The following is a 19,977-nucleotide window of genomic DNA, read 5'->3' as shown; positions in this document are numbered from 1 at the left end:
TGTTGTAAAGTACTTTGTGTGGTTGCTAAGACAAACAAGTGCTATATTAATGCAGTCCATATACTGTTTAACATCACTGGATCATCAAGCAGCTAGTGCAGATGCACGATAATAATCGGCACATCGTCGGTATCGGCAGACATTCCTTTAGAGTGAAATATAGAAATCGGCCAACATGCAGATTTTTGCTGAAATAAAAATTTTGCACAATAAATGAATACAACACACACTGAAAAGCATTGTACTTTATGTGTCCATCTGTTTTTGGGACGTCACTATAAGAGTTTACATAAGATGATGTTAATTCCACTACAGAAGAGACTTGATGATCATTGAAATTGGGTGGGAAAAAGTGGATATGTCGTTATCGGTGTAAGTTATCAGCCGAGTTAGTTGTTATATATAAGCAGATTTCAGATTGCTAAAAAAAATTAAATATCAAGCACCCCCTGGCTATTATTTTATTTATTTTATTTTATTTATTTAACCTTTATTTAACTAGCTTGGTCGAAATGAGATTAAGAATCTCTTTTCCAAGGGTGACAGGGCCAAGAAAGTCAGCAGTGAGAACACAAAGTTGCAGACAGAGACACAAAGGGAGACAAAATACAATTCACGAACACTAAAATTTGCATGAAAAGACAACTCTCTACGAGTCAAAAGAAAACTTTCTGGGGTCAGTTGTACAACCAGGCATACTAAACACATCGACATCCTGTAGAATCCGCTTTTAAGTCTTTCATATTAAATTTAAAAACATTTAACGTCACCAGTTCCCTGAGTCTCAAGTTATTCTGCAACAAATCCCAGCTGAGGGTGCAGAAAACCCAAAAGCTTTTTTCCCAATTTCTGTCCGAGCGTTTGGGACCGAGAGCATAAAGAGGTCCTGTAAACGCAATGAATACTGTCTGGTACTTTTCTGTGTGATGAAAACGCACAGGTAGTGTGGGAGCAGACCAAGAATTACTTTATATATGAGGGTGTATCAATGTAAGAGCCTACGGGTCGCCAGAGCAAGCCGTCCTACCCAAGAGCACAACTCACAATGTCAGAGCATTAAGATTTGTAATGAGCCTCAAGGATGCATGGTAAGCTGTATCAACCACATGAAACACTGAGCAAAAGTGTGCATGTACAAAACATCACCATAGACCAGGTAAAAAGGCAAAGCAACAAGACACTTTCTTACATTAAAAGAAATACACAAATTGTTTAGAAAAAAAATAAAAACCTAGTTTTAGCCTCAGCTTTTCCACTAACCAAAAAAGGCGACCAGTACAAGAGTTGCCACGCAGCATTAAACAAAAGTGTCATCAGCGTAAAAATGGAAAGTAGCATTTCTATCACTGCTGGTCTTTACCTTCCTGATGTTAGCCAGTCCGTTCATAACCAGGCAGTCCTCTCTGTCCTCGTCATCATCCAGCTCCAGCATGGGGCAGCTGTGCTGGTCCAGGAAAAAGCACTTGGTTCCCTCGTTCCTTGGGTCAAAGGGATCAACGATAATGGGCTCTGTGCCTTTGATCTCACAGCGACAGAACGGACAACCCTGACCGTCTGATTCCTGCAACAGATAGGAGGAAGAGTTTGCATGAAACAGGATTTGTCATGCGAAAACACACACACCAACATACACAAGCGTAGGTACTACAGGGACATTTGTAAACCTTTAGATGTTTCTGGATCTAACAGTCTGATGAGCATGGCTTTGTTGCTGTTGTATTTTGGGAACATGAGGAATCACTTGAGCCGTGGAGCAGGAAGGCTCGTCCCTGCGCACAGCTGGGATACACATGGTTAAGGTTATGCGCTGCACTACTGCCCTATATCTCACTTGCGTTTCCCCCGTTCATGCCAGAGCTCTGGCAAAGTCGACCGGACACATGTTTGCGTCGATCCCCTCCAGGGAAAACTGTTTTGCAACGTTACAACATTCATTGGCCACATGTACATATTCCACATGGCAGCTGCTGTCAAACAGGGGTCATAAATAACAGGATAAAAGAGGTTTTGGTTTTCAGTGCATCTCTCACCACTGACTCAGGGTCTGCAATCAAAGGCGCACAATATTTACAGAGAACAAAGCTGCATTTGTGGTGGCCATATGGCTGGGGACTTGGCGGGGGATGCACAGAATGCATGTTTGAAATTGAATCCTAATTAGGGTGGGTGGAGAAGGGAAGGAGTGGGAGGCAGAAAGGAAGGGAAGCCAGACGGGGGAGGCGATGCTGAGATGGTCACAGACACTGGAGAAACTGTTCAGCAACAGACGCGACCTAAGTGACAAACTCAAACAAACTGCTGCTGAATTTCTGTCACGGTGAAGGAGAAAACACTCTCCAACAAGAAAGAGAGTGGCTCTTTTGTTCAAAAATAGGTAGTATATACACTCACCCTTCCAGCACTGACTTAGTGACTTGCAGATGTCTAGATGTCAAGATTAAAACTGGGCAGAACTGGTTGAAGAGTGATGGTTTAAGATGTCTAGTTTACATATAACCTTTGTTTCAATGGTTTATTTTCAGATCATATGGGGCTTTTCCACCAACATGTTGGTTGAGTTCATTTCAATTTGGTTTGTATTTTTTTGCGTTTCCATTGTGAAAGGTTGTGGATGGTACCTTTTGAACCAGAGAAGTAAAAGAAGTCGTAATACTGTAATATTGTTCATTGATACAAAGCAGACAAAAACGGATGCGTTTCAGCCCGAAGCTTTCTTCAGTGTGACTGTGTCAATGACCCAAAGAGACCGAGTACTAATCGATCACCAGCTGGTGTAAATCAACATGCTAATTTTAACAAACAATACAAGCTTTGTAAACAAATTCATAACATGACAATAGGCAACAAGAAATTAATCTTTTTTCTAAATCTATGAAAACAAATATAATATAGGACATGTGTTACAGGAAAAACATATTTTTACATATACAAATATGATGAGGAAAAAATACTTATACGTAAATCAACTGCAAGTAACAACCATGATCCAAAATCAGTATTAGAAAAAAATGTTTTACTATTTTCCAAATCTGCCACAACCCTGTAGAACGCCTAAACACTTTTGAACCACAAACAGCATATGGAAACCTGTATATTCAACTCCTTGTGTATAGAATAAGAAGAAAACATTTACATCAAACACATTTATTTTGATAAAAATAGTAAGAACAATATTAATTGCAAAAATCAGGCCATAAAAAAATAATAAAATAATAAACTATGTAAGTGACCCCTTAATTGCCATAAGCATGGTTCAAGAAAATGCATGTGTTATATACAGTATGTAAAACTTTTAGCTTCTCTAAATAAATCTACACCTAGTATGATAGGCTACTTTGTCCCACATATAAATTTAAACAAAACCCAGATTGACAGTCATGCTGGAGAAAGCTTAGGGCTCAGACACATCGGTTTTTGTCTGCTGTGTATCAATAAACAGTATTAAATGCTTAGCGGTGAGTGCTGATGACTTATTTTTGCTTTTGTGATTTTTAAGTCAGCACCCAGAATACTCTATGGGATTTTTGAGTGAGCACACCACTTCATTTGTTTGAATTACCTTTTGAACCATACCCATTTTTAAAAGTTGTTGATGGTACCTTTAGTACCTTTGGAACTGCCCCCATTTTTGGTCACCCCTCTGTTTGGGGTTCCTAGCACACAGATCCGGTACTGAAAGTTGGAGCTATGTGCTCAGCGCTGAGCTGTTGCTAGTTTTATTACGGTTCATACTGTGACAAGTTTTTCATACATTAGTAAACTATATATAACTACAAAACTGAAGGATGTTTGCAGCTTCTAGCAGCAGCTTCAGACTGAGAAAAAATAATATAATTCACTGGGTCGACTGCCACCATCTTTAATGTTGAATCTCATCCTCACTTGAAGAAAAATGTTTACAACAGCGTCGTTCCTGTGTACTCAGATAGAATTTATTCTGCCCCAACAAGAAGGAAATTCTGCCAGAGCACACAGGAACAATGCTCTGACAAGTTTTTTTCTTCACGTGAGGATTACATTCCACCTTAAAAGATGCCCGCAGTTGACCCGGTGAATTGAATAATGAATCATTTGTTTATTTAATCATTTTTTTAAGATCACTTCTTTTTTTTTTTTACTGTTTTGTGCACTAATTTTCAGAAAATTTTCTGGTAACATACTAATTTAATGCTAATGTTTTTTGGCTCACTGCATATAATGAATGCCTTTTTCTTCTGTTCTTGAAAGAATTTAGGCCTATCTGCTCAGGTTTCAAAGGGTTAAAATGAAATCATTGATTAAAGCAGCTTTAGGCTTCATCTACATTTTAAGTTTGGCTCAGCAGTTTTTGCCCATATGTCCTACTTTCTTCTGACCTCAAAGTCTCTGTTTGCATCACTCTGGAAAATGCTAACTTTACACTTTGTGGAAAGAAGTGGTTACTACGTGCCAGCGCTCCTGATACGATCATTAGCAAGATACACAAAGCTTATCATCTAATGGAATCTACAGTCTGGTAAATAGAAGACACAGAAAAGCCCCTCTGAGTCATTTTCACTGCATTGATTCAGGATCAGACTAATAGTTAGAACAAGGGAAGCCTCTCATGTGCCCCCATACTCTGCAGAGATCAAACAGGGTCACTGAAGAGAACAGGATGTGGAATTACATCAGCCAGCTGTGGGTGATGATCCACTCCAGCTGACTAATATACAGAGAGAGAGGAAAGATAGGGAACCACCACTGAGTCAACGACCTGAGCGGACCGCTGCTGGATTACTCACTGTCACAGGGTAGGAGGGTTCCCTCTCTCTCTGACTCACTCTTTCATTAATGTGGTGGAAAATACTTCATTACTGAAGCACACACAGATGTTGGCGCACACTGTGACATATGCCACTCAGTCAGTGGCTGAGGCTGTGGAGGAGGCGGGGTCACGTCGAGTTGTCATAACAGGAAGTATGACAAACAAGCAGTGCTAATGTGGGTGCTGTTGGGTCCCACTGTTTATAGAGGACTGAGCTCTGGAAAGACTGCGCTCATTTCACCTACAGCTACGTTCACAAAGAAAAAAGCTTTCCAGCTCTGTAGGCGTGAAAATGAACTTCTTAAGAACAAACCAAACACCAGTGTGAATGCTTCAAAAGCTGCTAAACTCTTTGAAACCTGAACAAAGGGCTTGATTCCTTTCTCTTTTTTAATGCAATGAGCAAAAGGGTCCTCCCTGTTGCAACAGAAGGAAATTCCTTAAAATTACCCCAAAAATGTATAGAAAATTAAAGAAAATAACCTGAAAATAAGCAAAAACAACATCAACAAAAAACAAAAAAGTACTTAAAATATGTAATTCTGTAAAATTATTTTAAATAAGTAATTATGATGATTATAAATATATTTTTTTCCTGAACTTTTTTCTTTTTTTCCCCTTTGACATTTTCCCCAAACTTTTCCAAAAATATTTTTTTTCTGAATTTATTAATTTCTTGCAATTTGTGAAACATTTCTGACCAAGTCACTAATTTGCCCTTTTCCCATGTTTTTGAAAGAAATCGCACCAATTTGTTCAGGGTTCAAAGGTTAAAATATTTAAGAAGGGCATCTGAAAGTAGCATAAGAGAAGTGATGTTGCTCAAGGTTTCAAACAGTTAAACATTTTAATCAGGGTTCTCCAAGACCTCTCATGTCAGGGACCCTAGAACTTCAATTTGTGGAGGATCGATGCACATTTAATAAATGCTTTCCAGCCCATATAGGAATTCATTATTTCTGTGTAGTGATGATTCTGATGAAAAACATTTGATCTTGGGGCAAATATCACAAAGAGTTTTGGTATGATTTCAGTTTAAGTATTGTTTGTTTTTTTTGATTAACACAATCTACAAAAATACCACTGACTTCCTTTGACAGTCAGCACAGCCTGACTGCACTATCACAGCAGCTACTGAAGAGCTTATCATGTTTGCACTTTCATCAAAAGACACTTTCATCTTCACATCAAGCAAAGTATAAAAAGCACCCAAATTTGAATGTTTTAAAGGCATAAAATGTGTTTCATCGTTTGCTCATTTACCATCCACTCTTCTGACTAACACAATGCAAACAAAAAGCTCATGATAAATGGAAACTATTATCGTGCCGACTGACTGAAAAACAAAGTGCACTCGGCTTCATGTAGAAATCCTTGACTCACTGTCCTCTGAATCATCTTCCATGTCCTCCCTCGCAAAAGCTCTGCTGCCAAACATCTAAAGTAGATGTTTGAAAAGCAGTGTTGAGGTATAATGCACTTGTGTAAAAATAATACAATACATATAACACAAACTAGAATTACCACCTCACAGTTGCGTGCCTCTGCAAAGCCGTCAAGTATCAGTTAGTTTACATACATGTCTGTGAAAACATGGGTGTTTCACACACATCCTTCCCTCTGATGATGATCTCTACCGTCAGCACAGTTTCAAGGTGGACACCCAAAATTAGTATCACCAATTCAGTATCTGACCAAATGTCTCCCCTTCTGTTCCTGAATTTGAGTAATGGCCAGAAGGTGCTTTTGCAGAACATTATGATGTAACAGTGAAGTTGACCTTTGACCTTTTGACAATTAAACATTCATCATGTCATCATTTTATCCTATGGGACATTTGTGTGAATTTTATCATAATTAGCCTATGAATGCCCGAGTTATGGCCAAAAATATGTTTTGTGATGTCACAGTGACCTTTGGTCACCAAATTCTTATCAGTTTTATTGTTTAGTCCCAATGGACATTTGTGCTAAATTTGAAGAAAGTTCCTTTAGGTATTTTTAAAATACTCTTTTAACCAGAATGTGACAGACAAGGTCACGGTGACCTTGACCCTTGAGCACCAAATTCTTATCAGTTCATCCTTGACTCAAAATAGACATTTGTGCCAATTTTGAAAAAGAGATATCATGTTCACAAGAAGGGGACTAACAACCCAGAAACATAATGCCTACAAACATAACTATCACCAGTGCGGAGGCATAAAAATATAAATAATGCAAGATCTGCTGTTGGTCTCTCCTTGAAACTATTTCAGTATGAAAACAAAAGGACTGCAGTGATCAATTTCACCAGTAGAAAGTTTTCATAAATATTCAACAGCAATAAGAAAATTAAAAAAGATGTCTGCTGTTTTCAAGTCCTTGATATGAACCTTTCTGAGAATTTTAACAAACGTACTTTCGGCCAACTCGAAATAACCTTGATCCAGAATTGTCTTTGCAATTTATGGGCTTGTGTCCAGGACTGCAGAATGTGTGTGTGTGCGTATGTGTGTCCTCGCCAGAGATCAATAACATCAGAGTCAGTGCAGAACTCGAACATGTCTGGGGAGCCACCTCTCTGTGACTGCAACACAGATGTCCCACGCAAAGGAGAGACTCTGGACTGGATGCTAATGACTCATTAGAGGAAGGTAATTACAAGCACACTTTGCTGGCACAGCTTCTGAGTGCACAAACACAATGAACACAGCCGTGCAGGTCAGTGTGCTCTGGGACGCACACGTTAAAAAAAAAAAGTAGAACACAGCAGGAAACAGAAAAACACACAGAAACAGTGGAATATACTGTGTGCACACGCTCTCAGTTTTCGCTTTCACTACTGACTGATATGTGGAAATTTGATTAGGACAGATGCAAGGACACAGCGAGGAAGTGAGGGACTGAGGGTTTTTCTTTTCAATCTAGCACTGGAGGCTGAAAGCTGCTTCTATTATTTAGTAGTCTTTTCTCACTTATACACAGTCACTTATTATTCTGCAAACCAGATTCATTCCTGCATATAAATCTAAAAAAAAATCCAGTTAGCAGAGTTGAAAAGTTCAGAGAATGTTCAAATTTAAACGTGAGATTTTGATGTTCTTCTGAACAGAATATTTGACAGAGAGACATGAATGATGCGATGATAAAGATGTGAAAACTCTGCCATTATTCTCGACTGATGTCTCAAGTATATGTGTGTAATGGAAACGGCAATAGGTCAGAGAGACCGATGTTCAGTTTTGATCCGGAAAAAAGTTGATGCAGAATGGTTCAGTACTATACCTGCCAGGCCGTGAGACAGGAAGTGCACATGAGGTGACCGCAAGGTTCGATCTTGACGTCTTTGTCGTTCTCAGCGCAGATCTTACAGAGTTGGAAGGTGGAGCCCATTTCACAGTACAGCTCATACTGCTCCTGTTGAGGGGAAGCAAACTCCTGTTAGTCATCAGGCGATGCATCACTCAAACCGTACAAAAGAACAGACTACAATATCTGGCCTTAACCCTTTGAAACCTGGATCACCATCAGTTTCTGTGTTACGTTCAGAGGCCTTTAACAAGCGTTGAAACCTTGAAACTTGAGCAAATCGGATTCATGTCTTTTAAACATGGCCAACGAGCAAATTGGCAAGAGATCCTACAAGTTACAAGAAATTAGAAAATGCTGACAAGAAAATAAACTAAAAATGAGTAAAAAGCAACCACTTTTCATGGCGCTATCCCAAGAGGAAATGCAGCAATGTAAAAACCAACTGCTTTTTGTGGTTAAAAAAAATACAAAATGATGTAACAATTAGTTAAAAAAATATTAGAAAATAATTATTTAATATAATTATACGTTTCAGTTGTAATCATTCTCTGAAAACTAAAACATGAATCATAAAAGATAATTATTTAAAGTTAACTACATTTACATTACATTTAAGCACTTCTTTCAATACAATTTCTTGTTTTTCCTTGTTTTTTTTCTTTTTTGGGTGCTGGTTTAAAGGTAATTTTCTTGTAACTTTTTACAATTCCTTGCTAACGTTGGGTAATTTGATATGAAGTTGTTCATTGCCTTCCTCCCAAGTATTTGGAAGAAATTAAGCCAATTTGCTCAGTTTTCAATGGGCTATTGTTTAATTCTGTGATGTTTTCTGGGACTTTCAATCACTAATGCAGAACTTTTCCATGACCTTGAAGTGTCATGGTTACTGATGTTCTCTGGAATGAATTGTCTAATTTTCATCTGAGAATGGGTCAAACAAATCATATGACTTACATATTACCCATTTGCAAAATCCCCAAATATTCACTGACTTCCCCTGTTTGGAAAAGCCTCCTCACATATCATCATATCAGGAATTCCCAGCCACACAATGGCACCCTATCATTTTCTCTTCGCACATTATCATGCGGTCAGGCTGATAAAATAAGCTGGAGACAGGCAACATTAAAAAAAATAATAATAATAATAATTTAAAAATAAATAATAATAACAATAATAATAATACATAAAAAACGTTGGAAAATAAGCAAAAAATCAGTTTAAAAAGTACAAAGAAACAATTACAGAAATTTTGTGAAAAAACAACGACAACAACAACAAAACTAAACAAAATGGAAAAAACAAACAATGCATAAAAACATTTGGAAATGTGTTTCAAAATTAAAATGATTCTGCAACATAATTTTACATATGCAATTATGATAGATATAAATATAGTTTTCCCATATTTTTTTTTGTTTTCCTTGAACATTGTCCCCAGCTTTTAAAAATACTTTTCTTATTCTACTAATGTTTTGCAATTTGTGGAACAATTTTTACCAAGTTGCTCATTACATTTTTCCCCATGTTGTTGAAAGATATTGCACCCATTTAAATATTGTAAAAGCAGCTCACTTAATAAATACATATATGTATGTATTTATATATATATATATATATATATATATATATATATATATATATATATATACACACACATAAATATATAAAGCACAAGAAAAGTGATGTTGCTCCAGGTTTCAAAGGGCTTTACTGGAAAAATGTGGTGGAAATTCTGCAGAGATCAGCCTCAGCCTCATAATGCACAAAATTCAGTTTTTTCATTTTTGAAAAACTCCTGCAGTTTACTGAGATGTCCACAACAACTCTGATGAGTTCAGTCAGTTCTCGGAGAACATTTTCCACACCTAAACGTCAGAGGGAGGACTGAGCTTGCAACATGTATTCTGGCTTGCTGACGCTAAGAAATTCCATGACCAGTGGGAACCATGAACATTACTCTCTTTATACAGATGAGGCATGTTTTCAGACAAACACACACACATACACACACACACACACACAAACCCACTTGTGTCACTTTGATGTGATCATGAGGCGTCGGCTCACATAAACCAGTGAGGTCAGGGTTGTAGCTGCGACCATCAGGGAACAAGTAGCTGCGAATGAAAAAAAAAAAAGAGGTCGACAGTTACAAATACATCGCAAGACATCTGCCAGACACATTTTGATCATGTTTTGTTAAAGGACAGCTGTAGCATTTTTCAACCTGGACCCTATTTTCCCCATGTATTGTGTCTAACTGACTAATGTGAACAACAATTTTTGAAACTGGTCCAGTATTGAGTGTGAAGGCAGCAGCTGGCAGCTGCACAATAGGCCACAATGTAAGCATATGGGGCAATTTAACACTGTCACTTATTCTCCATTAAAAATGGTTATTTTTTCTACAGAAAAGCTCAGATTGCTATTATACGTGGCTGAAGTCAAATTAAAAGGCCTTGTCCACATCGTCAAATCAGCTAAATTATTAAACTACATTTTCTGAAAATTCTCCTGTTAATACTCTACAACTCACACATTTTCACATTTGTCTTCCTGTAACAATTTTGATAGATTTCAGAATGAGACTTCTGCTTGACAAGAAAATAAAAAACAGATCAGATCAAGTGAAAGGTAAAGAGACGCTTCAGCCACAAACCAATTTCAAATGAGAAACAGTGATGGTGTTCCTTTGCCCCATATGTTAATATTGCAGCCCTTTGCACAGGTTTCGTTCCTCTTGCTAAATAGTGGACCAATTTCAAAAATTGTTGTGCACATCAGTCACTTAGAAACAAATACATGGGAAAATGGGGTCCAGGGTGAAAAGTGCAGAAGCTATCCTTTCAGCATGTCATGTTATCAAGTATGCAGTTCACTAATGGTACTAAAGGCATTATTACATGTTATATCTACAGGTGGGTTTCCATTACCAATTTGCACAAAAATTGAGCGATATTTTCAAAATGTTGATAAAACACAGTTGCGAGATGACTGTGTTTCCACTGAGTAATTTCATGCGACTTCTCTGAAGTAGAGTGGCGATGGATGTTCAAATTAGCAGCTTTATTTCTATTGCAGCCACCGCACTGGCCGTCATTATTTCTAATTGAGGGTGACATAGGCGTGTTATGCAAGCAATAATGAAAAGACAAGCCCCTTATATGTGGGAGTGGCCACACATGAGGCATTTCTGGGAGGTGATAGTCCACAATTTCACAGGAATTGTGGATTCAAAACTTCTGGATGATCCACTCAACCTTTTATAGAGTTATGTTGATGCAATAATAGCTCTTGTAGCGCCTGCAGCATCATGAGGGAGCCAGTTCCTGCTGACAAGCACATAGCCATAGCATCATGTGGCCTAGAAAAGCCCAAAAAGTGCTTTTGTTACAGTTTGCAAAGTATGGCCTGAAATACCACCTCATGTGAGCATAAAAACTTTTTTGCGATAAATGGGAGGGTTTTTTTTATATTGACAAGTTTTCATTAGACGCATTTTATATTCGCAATTTCAATAAACGCAATTTGAGGGTTATTGAAAACCCGTGTTATGACATTCTACAGACATTTAAACAACCCATATATATGTTTCGCATTTGCATGTTCACAAACATGATGAGCCAAGTACCTTTAAACTGAGTTGCGGTAGAACCACGAGCAGCAATGGAAGCACGTGTAGAAATTGTGTATATGTTTTACAGAAACTTTAATTAATCCTGATTTTTGACTGACACAAGATATCAGTTACCAACAGATATTAAGAAAACACTGTAAGTCTTAAATAAAAAGACAGTGAGTTATTTCTCTCTCTGCATGGAATACAAAGTACAATATAGCCATCGGCAATTATGACACAACTGAGCAGAAACTCTTTTCAAATTAAAGTCAATTTTGCAGATTAATTCAGCATTTACAAGCCACAGTAATTATAACCACGATGATTGACATTTGAAAGAGCGTCTGATGGGAACTTAACTTCCCCCGGAGTTACTGGGGTCTCCCCGCCTGATCAAAAACAGAGGTGCTTCAAACAGAACCCCCTCCTCCCCCTCCGGCTCTTCAGCTACAGTGGACTTGAAAGAAAACACTCCTTGAGCAGCCTCAGTCAGCTGCGATTGACGGCTGGAGGGGGGGATGCCGCGTACTAAATGGAGGGAAGCTTGTTTGATTTGTCTGGGGGCCTGTCAGATTATCAGGTACGATAGGAACAGATGGTCTCGCCGAGCGTCTCGAGGCTCAAAGACATCCTGTTGTCTGTCGGAGACAAAAAGAAACACGGTGTTTCATCTTGGAAGTGGCTTTCAGAGCAGAGGCACGGGGCTCTGCTGAGAGACTCTTAAAAACTACACAAATCAGATGTGACTGATTGAGACACCGTTTCTCATTTGGATACAGCGGATACACAGCGGACAGTTCAGCACAACTGATCAATATACAAACAAAGCCAGTGAGCCAGAGAGCGTGTGAGAGTGTATGAGAGGTTACGTACAAGCCCTCCCTGTAACCATCGATGAGGGCCTGGAACAGCGGTTTGTTGTGGGGGATGGTCTGCAGGATGTTGCCATCGTTGGTCACATAGCCGATGGCCCACTGGCCCAGCCGCGTACAGCTCAGCCTGAAGATGTAACTGAGAGAGACAGAGGGCAGACGTGCACGGTTCACACACAGGCTGCCAAACAAAACACGTGACATGCTTTAAATATTGATGTTAAAGCAATACAATGTTTGAATGTCAAGCACACTGTTACACTGCATGGAAAACACTCAAATAAGCTGTCAGTAGACTGTTAGAATTAACTTTAAAGAATAAAAAGTTGTTTTTTTAATCGATGTAAAAACTGTATCATCCTTATCAAACTTTCACTAATCATAAATAAGCTTCTTGTTAACGTGTTTTATTCACTTTTAGCTGAATTCTCATAATATGATCATCATACTTGGACTTAACAATGAACTCATCACATTTTGGAAGTCAGAGACCAAAGGCCAAGGTCACTGACCTTGTCTGTCTCATTCTTGTGAATACAATATCAAAAGTACATTTCTTTTTTTCAAATTTGGTACTAACGTTCACTTGCAGTCAGAAATGAACTTATTTAACTGAACTTATTTTTGGTGCACATGTGTTTATTTTATCTTTACATTGAACTGTATTTTTTTCTTATTGTGTCTTTTTCTTCTTGTCTTATGTTTTCTCACAGTGTTTTCATTTCGAGGAGAAAGTAATTTTTCAGAACTTTTTTGACAAACTATCCTTTTAAGAAGTGATGGGGGCAAAATCGGACATTTCAAAGAGTAGTGGGGACATGTGCACAGTGGCCCCAGTATAAATGACCCCTTTAGTATCGTGGACTTTCGGTAGTTTGCAATGAAATAGATGGATCAAATCTGTTTTTAGGAGAAATGACGCTCCACATCAGTCCTTAGAAGGATTTCAGATGAGGTGCAAACATAAAGATAAAATTCATTCTTGGAATAATCTTTTAACAAGTAATCAGACTTTAGGTTGGCTTATTTCAGGAGGGACATTTCTTTGAGCCATATTTGGCACTTCTTGGGATCATTTTATCAACAGCTATGATGGGTCTATACCTGGAATTAATGCTAAAAGCCCTCTGAAACAGCCTCATGATAAAATTGCAGAGGCCTGATGTGATCAGTTACACCTGAGTGACCGCTGGAGGGTAGAACAGATGAGATCATTACAACTCACCCGCTTCACTCAATGAGAAATGAGTCAATAACCAAAGAAACAATGTTTTTTTTTTCCTATGGTGAAATATGAACTTTCTACCCTTGACTTTTATATAGAACTAAAGTGCAACAAACAATGCTTCTGCTGTGCTTTTTCTTTCTGCTTTTGTGCTTTCCTGCTGCAAATCACAGCTGAATACAAAGGAAACAGCTCAGCACGAGGTGGAACAATCTGAACGTGAAAAAGATGTGAAAAGGGAGGTATTAAAAATGCAGTTCAGTATGAGTACTGGGCTCAGAGCGTGCCTTGACCACAGGATGATCCCACCTCCACCAGCAACAAAGGCACCCTGCTAAATCCAGCGGGGCTTTGACTGAGAGGAGAAGTGGGAAGACAGTTTGAGAATTTCTGTTTTACTGATGCTAAAAAGCTGTTTCCCCGCTGATGGTATCGCTCTACTGTGGACTGAAAGCCTGCCTGTGCACATGAGAATCACACATACAGCTTCACGTGCATTCATTACTTCATCATCACTTTCGGTGCAATCACCATTATTCATATTACTGTTTAACCCCTTTGAAACCTGAGAAAATTGCCTTGATTTCCTCCAAAAAAATGGGAAGAAGGCAATGAGCAACAAAAAGAAGAAACAACACAAAAATTTGCAAGAAATTAGTAAAAATGTCCAAGAAGACTATGTTGAATTCAAATTTTAAAAGTAAAAAAATAAGGAAATTACCTGGAGACAGTTGTTAACCCTTTGAAACCTGGATTGACATCAGTTTTTTTGTGCTGCATTCAGATGCCTTTAACAAGCTCTTTAACCCTTTGGAATCTGAGCAGATTGGTTTGATTTCTTTTGAAAACTTGCTAGAAATGTCCCACAAATTGCAAGAAAAGAGGTGACAAGAAAAACGACCTGAATGTTTTTAAAGGAAAATTTGAAAAGAAAAAAAAATGTCCAGAATACTATATTCATAATAATTATAATTATACATTTAAATTTCTGTTACGGGAGAAAAAACAAAATATGGTTATTTTTTCAATTTTTCAGCAATTTCTTGGTTTTTGTTTGTTTGTTTGTTTGTTTGTTTGTTTGTTGTTGGGGGCTCATTTTCAGGTGACCTTTTAAAAAATATTTTCTTGCTAATTTTGGGGCCATGTCCTTTTAAGGTGTTTAGGTTCCAAAGGGTTAAAATTAATAATAATTTTTAAATATAATTTTAAATATTTATAAATATTTTGATCATTATGAATATATTTTTCCCCAACTTTTTCTTATTTTTTTCCCTAGAAATTTTCATTAGCTTTAAAAAAAATATATGCGCAATATGTGGAACATTTCTTATCAAGCTGCACATTGCCTTTTTCCCATGTTTGTATTTTTTTTTTAATCACACCTATTTGCTCACGGTTCAAAAGTTTAAATACTTGTGAAAGTCGTCTGAAAGTCTGAAAGCTTCATAAGCAAAGTGATTTCACTTCCTGTTTCAAAGGGGTAAGAAATTGGGCCAAACGATACGGCTATAACATACTGTCTTGATATTTTAAGGCTATATTGCAATACAAGATATATATCTCAATATTTTTAAATGTCCTTCAAACTAATGGTAATATTATATTACAAAAAATAATGAATGAACTGCAATTACAATAAAGTTAAATTAAGTAGCCACCGTCATATAATAAAGTTGAACACACTACTGTTATAAATGCATTTAATAAAATAGGCTTAGTGAGATATGATTATTTGTCCTGGGCTGACTTCTCACCAGTCTGTCAGTTCTGACTTATCCCAAGTGCATGCACAAAAGTGGGTGTGTGTCTTTGTGGTGAGGGCCTGTGTGTGTGAGTGTGTGTCTCAGTGTGTTGAAGTGGCTCATGAAATACAACTGCCCTCCCCCACACAGCTGTGTGTGTTTGTGTGTCTTTGATCCAGTATGGGTTCACAACAACGGTATTTGCATGATTCACCCTGTGATCAGCTTCCTATACATTTGCATACTCAGATACTCAGACCTATTCAAGCCCCCCTCCACGCTCACTCTCACACACATGCACACGCACACACACACTTTCCTGTCCTGTCATTATCTGCTCTGCTCTACCATGCTGCCACGCAACACTGGCTAATCACAGGGCATGCATGGCTCAGCTCAAGGCTACATGAGCTGCTCGCAATAAATTAGTGCCGTTTTTAAAGGTATTTTTTCAAGCTGGTTTCTTCCCCCCTCCAGGACCTTGCCACGTGGAGGAAAAAAAAAGTTTCCCACCACACCAAACACAGCTTGCCAGCATTCAATCCAGAAATCAGTGTGTAGGATACTGTTATAGAGAGACACACACAAACATTTAATCTACACTGTTAAATAATTTATTTTCCAAGTTTATTTTGCATTTTTCTATACCATCAGTCTCTTTTTTAAAGTCTCAAAAACTAGTTTCTCATTTTTTCATAATCCTACTGATGTTGAGTCTGATCCAGGCCAGCCGGATTTCCTTCACTGATTTTTTTTCTGGGGACCGTGCACTCTGCTGCTATCATAAGCTTTAAAACAAAAATGTGACATGTTTTATGAATATATACGACAGTAATAAGTAGCTTGGGGAGGGTTGTTCAGAGCAGCTCAGAGGTGTGACAGCAAAGCGTGACCTGTTTATGACACGTATAATCCCAAATGCAAATTGGCCAAATTTCAAAAACATTCTTTATTTCTGACTGATATTTGTTGCCTTTAAGCCTTGAGCTCTAAGGCTATTTGCTACGGCAACCAACGTCTTAAATATTCATGAGTATGTTTGCAGACCGAGGAGATCAATGGTTAAATCCATGAAAATTGGATCCTGGAAAAGCACACTGACTTTTAGACATGGATGTGTGTCTGCACACTGATAACTAGGAAAGTGTGCTCAGTAGATGGCACATGTCCACCAGGTGGCGCTGACTGAGGCAAATCTAAAACAATGCTGGTTTTATGCCTAACTTTGGGGGATCATAACATATTGGCCATGGGATCAATCTGCAGATGTTCAAAATGAGACCAAACTTTTCCATACATGTTTTTGAGCCACAGTCATAAATGTGCACACAAAATATTAGGCAGATTGATCTAGTAGTTAGTTGCAAGGTTAGCTGCTGACAGATATACACACTCACACTCACACACACACATGCAAACACATGATCATGATAACATCGGGATGCTGCAAGTGACAGCAGGAGGTGTTCAGATGAGTAAACAAAACCTGACTTCTTCTTCAACCCTCACATGATTTTAAAGGCAATGAAAAACCTATTTTCTCCATCAGCTTCTTATCATAAGGACTTATCGACTTGTTTTGGTCCATGAACTAATTCTCTCACAGCTTTGTTGGTAAAAAGTGATGTCACATGTTTCCATGCACCATTAAAAATTTAATGTGAAAATTAATAAAATTAGAATCTAATGACAGATGTTGGTTTTTCTCATATGTTGAAAGAGAGTAATAATACACATATCACGTGGGTGCAAAGCTGAAAATTATATTGAAATATTTTAAGGCCATATCTAAACGCTATATATATGGATATTTTGTTTGTTTGGGTTTTTTTTTTTACCAAATTCTGTCTTTGTTGTGACAATATTGCAGGAATCACAATTGGTACTTTGACAAAATGTTACCACAATTCCATTTTTTATCCATATCCATGAGTAATATAGACGTAATGACTGAGTGGGTAAAGGCAAGTACTAAAACAAAAAAGTAGAACTGTCTAATTATTTGTGAAAAGTACATCACTGTACTTTATTGCAACCTTTAAAATCAGGAAAAAAACACAATTTATTCCATATCACTGTATAACAATACCCAATATCACAATATAATATCTTTACATTGCCCAGCTGTAAGATGCAATTGCCATTTACAATCAAATCTAATCAAAACAAACCTGCACAGTATTAAAGAAGCAGATTAAGTAAAAACCATATGTATGGAGGTAGATTTGCACGGACAAATTGAGGGACAACCCAAGAACTAGTGAGTTAACATAGAAGTTAGCTCAAGAGAGAAACTTAAATCCTGCTTACTTACTCACAGCCACACAGCCAGCCAATCAGCATGCAGAGGATGTAAATGATTTTGTTGTCATAAAGTTCACAGACATTCTGCAGCTGCAACATTACTGCTACCTTTAAACTGTAATTTGATGTTTTCTGACACGTCTTTCACAGTAAACCACATGTATACTTATGTACAGATATGGAACAAATACCATTATATCTACCCCCCTTTAGCTTTAACACGCACCCACACACAGCTGCCCTACCTGCCAGGTTTGTTGATGTACTTGTGTAGTCTGGCTTTGACTTCATCATAGGTGAGGAAGGCCATGTAGCCAGGGTGTGTCACTGCCAGGAAATTCCAGTTCCTCAGAATTGATCCCCATGGCTGAAAAAGACCAGACAATGTTTTTTTAATAAACAGAATAACATGTATTGTATATTATTTTTACTATTTTTTTTTAGCATAATGTCATCTTGAGTCAGTGTTTTGACACAAATGAACAATAGTGATATCAGATAATAGTATTATTAGAACATGTTGACTTGGTTGAATCTCAATTCTTTGGCTGACGTCAAACTGATAAACAACAAACAATGAGAGAGAATGCAGAGCCCAAAGTCTCTTGAATCTAGCCATCCCAACGACCAGCTGAGCATAATGCAGTAAATGGGCGAGTTTCCGCTACAGATTTGCACAAAACTTAAGCGATATTTTCGAAATGTTGACAAAACACAATTGCGAGATGATTGCGTTTCCAGTGAGTGATGTTATGTGACTTCTCCTATGGCGATAACATTCCAAGCAGCATCAAAACATCAGCAGGTTTATTTCTATTGCAGCCACCGCACTAGCCGAAATATGGCTTTTCCAAATCACAGGAAATACCACCTCAGGCAAGCGTAAAAACGTAAAAACGTTTTTTTGTGAACTGACATGTTTCCATCAGGCATGTTTTAAATTCACAATTTCAATTTTTGCAATTCGAGGGTTAATGGAAACCCATATAGCTCTGGTTACAAATGCATCCATTGAGACCCTAACCTACACAAAAAAACCACAAATGTTTTTCAAGGTAAAAAAAAAAATCCAGAAATGTTTATTGTTTCTTCTTTTGTTATCTTTATTTGAATAGGTAGAGCATGCGGCCCCAGAGACTTACGCCAGCCCAGCTGACTAACTTCAGTGGGTCTGCCATGTGGCTCCCAGGTAGAGCCAAGTACCACAACATTCAACTCCATCCTGCCTGTTAACTGGAGCTCAACGGGGACAATGTATGTGTATATATATATATATATATATATATATATATATATATATATATATATATATGTGTGTGTGTGTGTGTGTACACCTTTTGAAACCTGAGCAAATTGGGTTGATTCAGGACATTTTGTGCCTTTCACAAGCATTAAAACCATTGAAATAAGCAAATTGGTTTGATTAATTTCTTATCAAATAACTAGTAAGTGATAAAGAAAACAATTTGTATGAGTATTTGTTTATAATAATATTTACATATATAACACAAATCTTACATCAAAGACATCAATCACTGTATATAGATGTACTCCAGTATTCCAGTCAGTCTTACAACGGCACCACAACTGAACCACTGCACTGGTACTCAAAACAGCGATTGTTTCACAAAAACCCAGAAGATATTTGAAGACAACTGCAACCTAAAATTATGTGCTTGACACCTTTCTCTATAAACAAAAATTCAATCTTCTGTTAGGCAAAAAGCTATCACCTGCATGGTTTTGGAGAGCCCATACAAGTAGCCAGTTCCTTATTGTGTGTTCACTTCAAATAATTTCAATTGTGAGATCTGGACGTTACTGCAAACCAGGAATACATCTGCACATTTCATGCTTATCACATCAACGTTAAGTGACGTACGAGCTGATTTTGAAATCGGGAGATGGGGTGATTGGTATGCCAAGCTGCGGACCCCTGGCTTTTTAGGTCACCAAATATAGGTGTTTACTAGCAAACTATTGCTGTTTTCCTAGCATTATGCCCCTAAAACAGGCTAATGTTTTTGCGCCTAAACCTAACCACACATTAACCAGTGTTTTTGGAATATAGCATTTTAATGTATCTGCTACATAATAACATACATATGTAACCTATTTCTGGTTGTCAGAAAC

The 19,977-nt window shown here is 37.7% G+C and overlaps 1 protein-coding gene across 1 annotated transcript in view; it reads right to left on the bottom strand.

Moving 5' to 3' along the window:
- cblb (Cbl proto-oncogene B, E3 ubiquitin protein ligase) overlaps positions 1-19,977 on the bottom strand; it is a 78,343-nt gene that overhangs the window by 15,169 nt on the left and 43,197 nt on the right. Inside the window, exons 6-10 of the mRNA XM_088088431.1 lie at positions 18,090-18,211; positions 12,575-12,712; positions 10,112-10,199; positions 8,053-8,184; positions 1,361-1,561 (exon numbers count right to left, since the gene is read on the bottom strand). Coding sequence (XP_087944557.1) covers positions 1,361-1,561; positions 8,053-8,184; positions 10,112-10,199; positions 12,575-12,712; positions 18,090-18,211 — 681 coding nt within the window. The remainder of the gene's footprint in view (positions 1-1,360; positions 1,562-8,052; positions 8,185-10,111; positions 10,200-12,574; positions 12,713-18,089; positions 18,212-19,977) is intronic.

The sequence above is a fragment of the Plectropomus leopardus genome, chromosome 15, assembly GCF_026936395.1.
Source record: "Plectropomus leopardus strain MGB_pleo_1.0 chromosome 15, ASM2693639v1, whole genome shotgun sequence".
Lineage (NCBI taxonomy): Eukaryota > Metazoa > Chordata > Actinopteri > Perciformes > Serranidae > Plectropomus > Plectropomus leopardus.
This window is presented reverse-complemented; position numbering and strand designations above follow the sequence as displayed.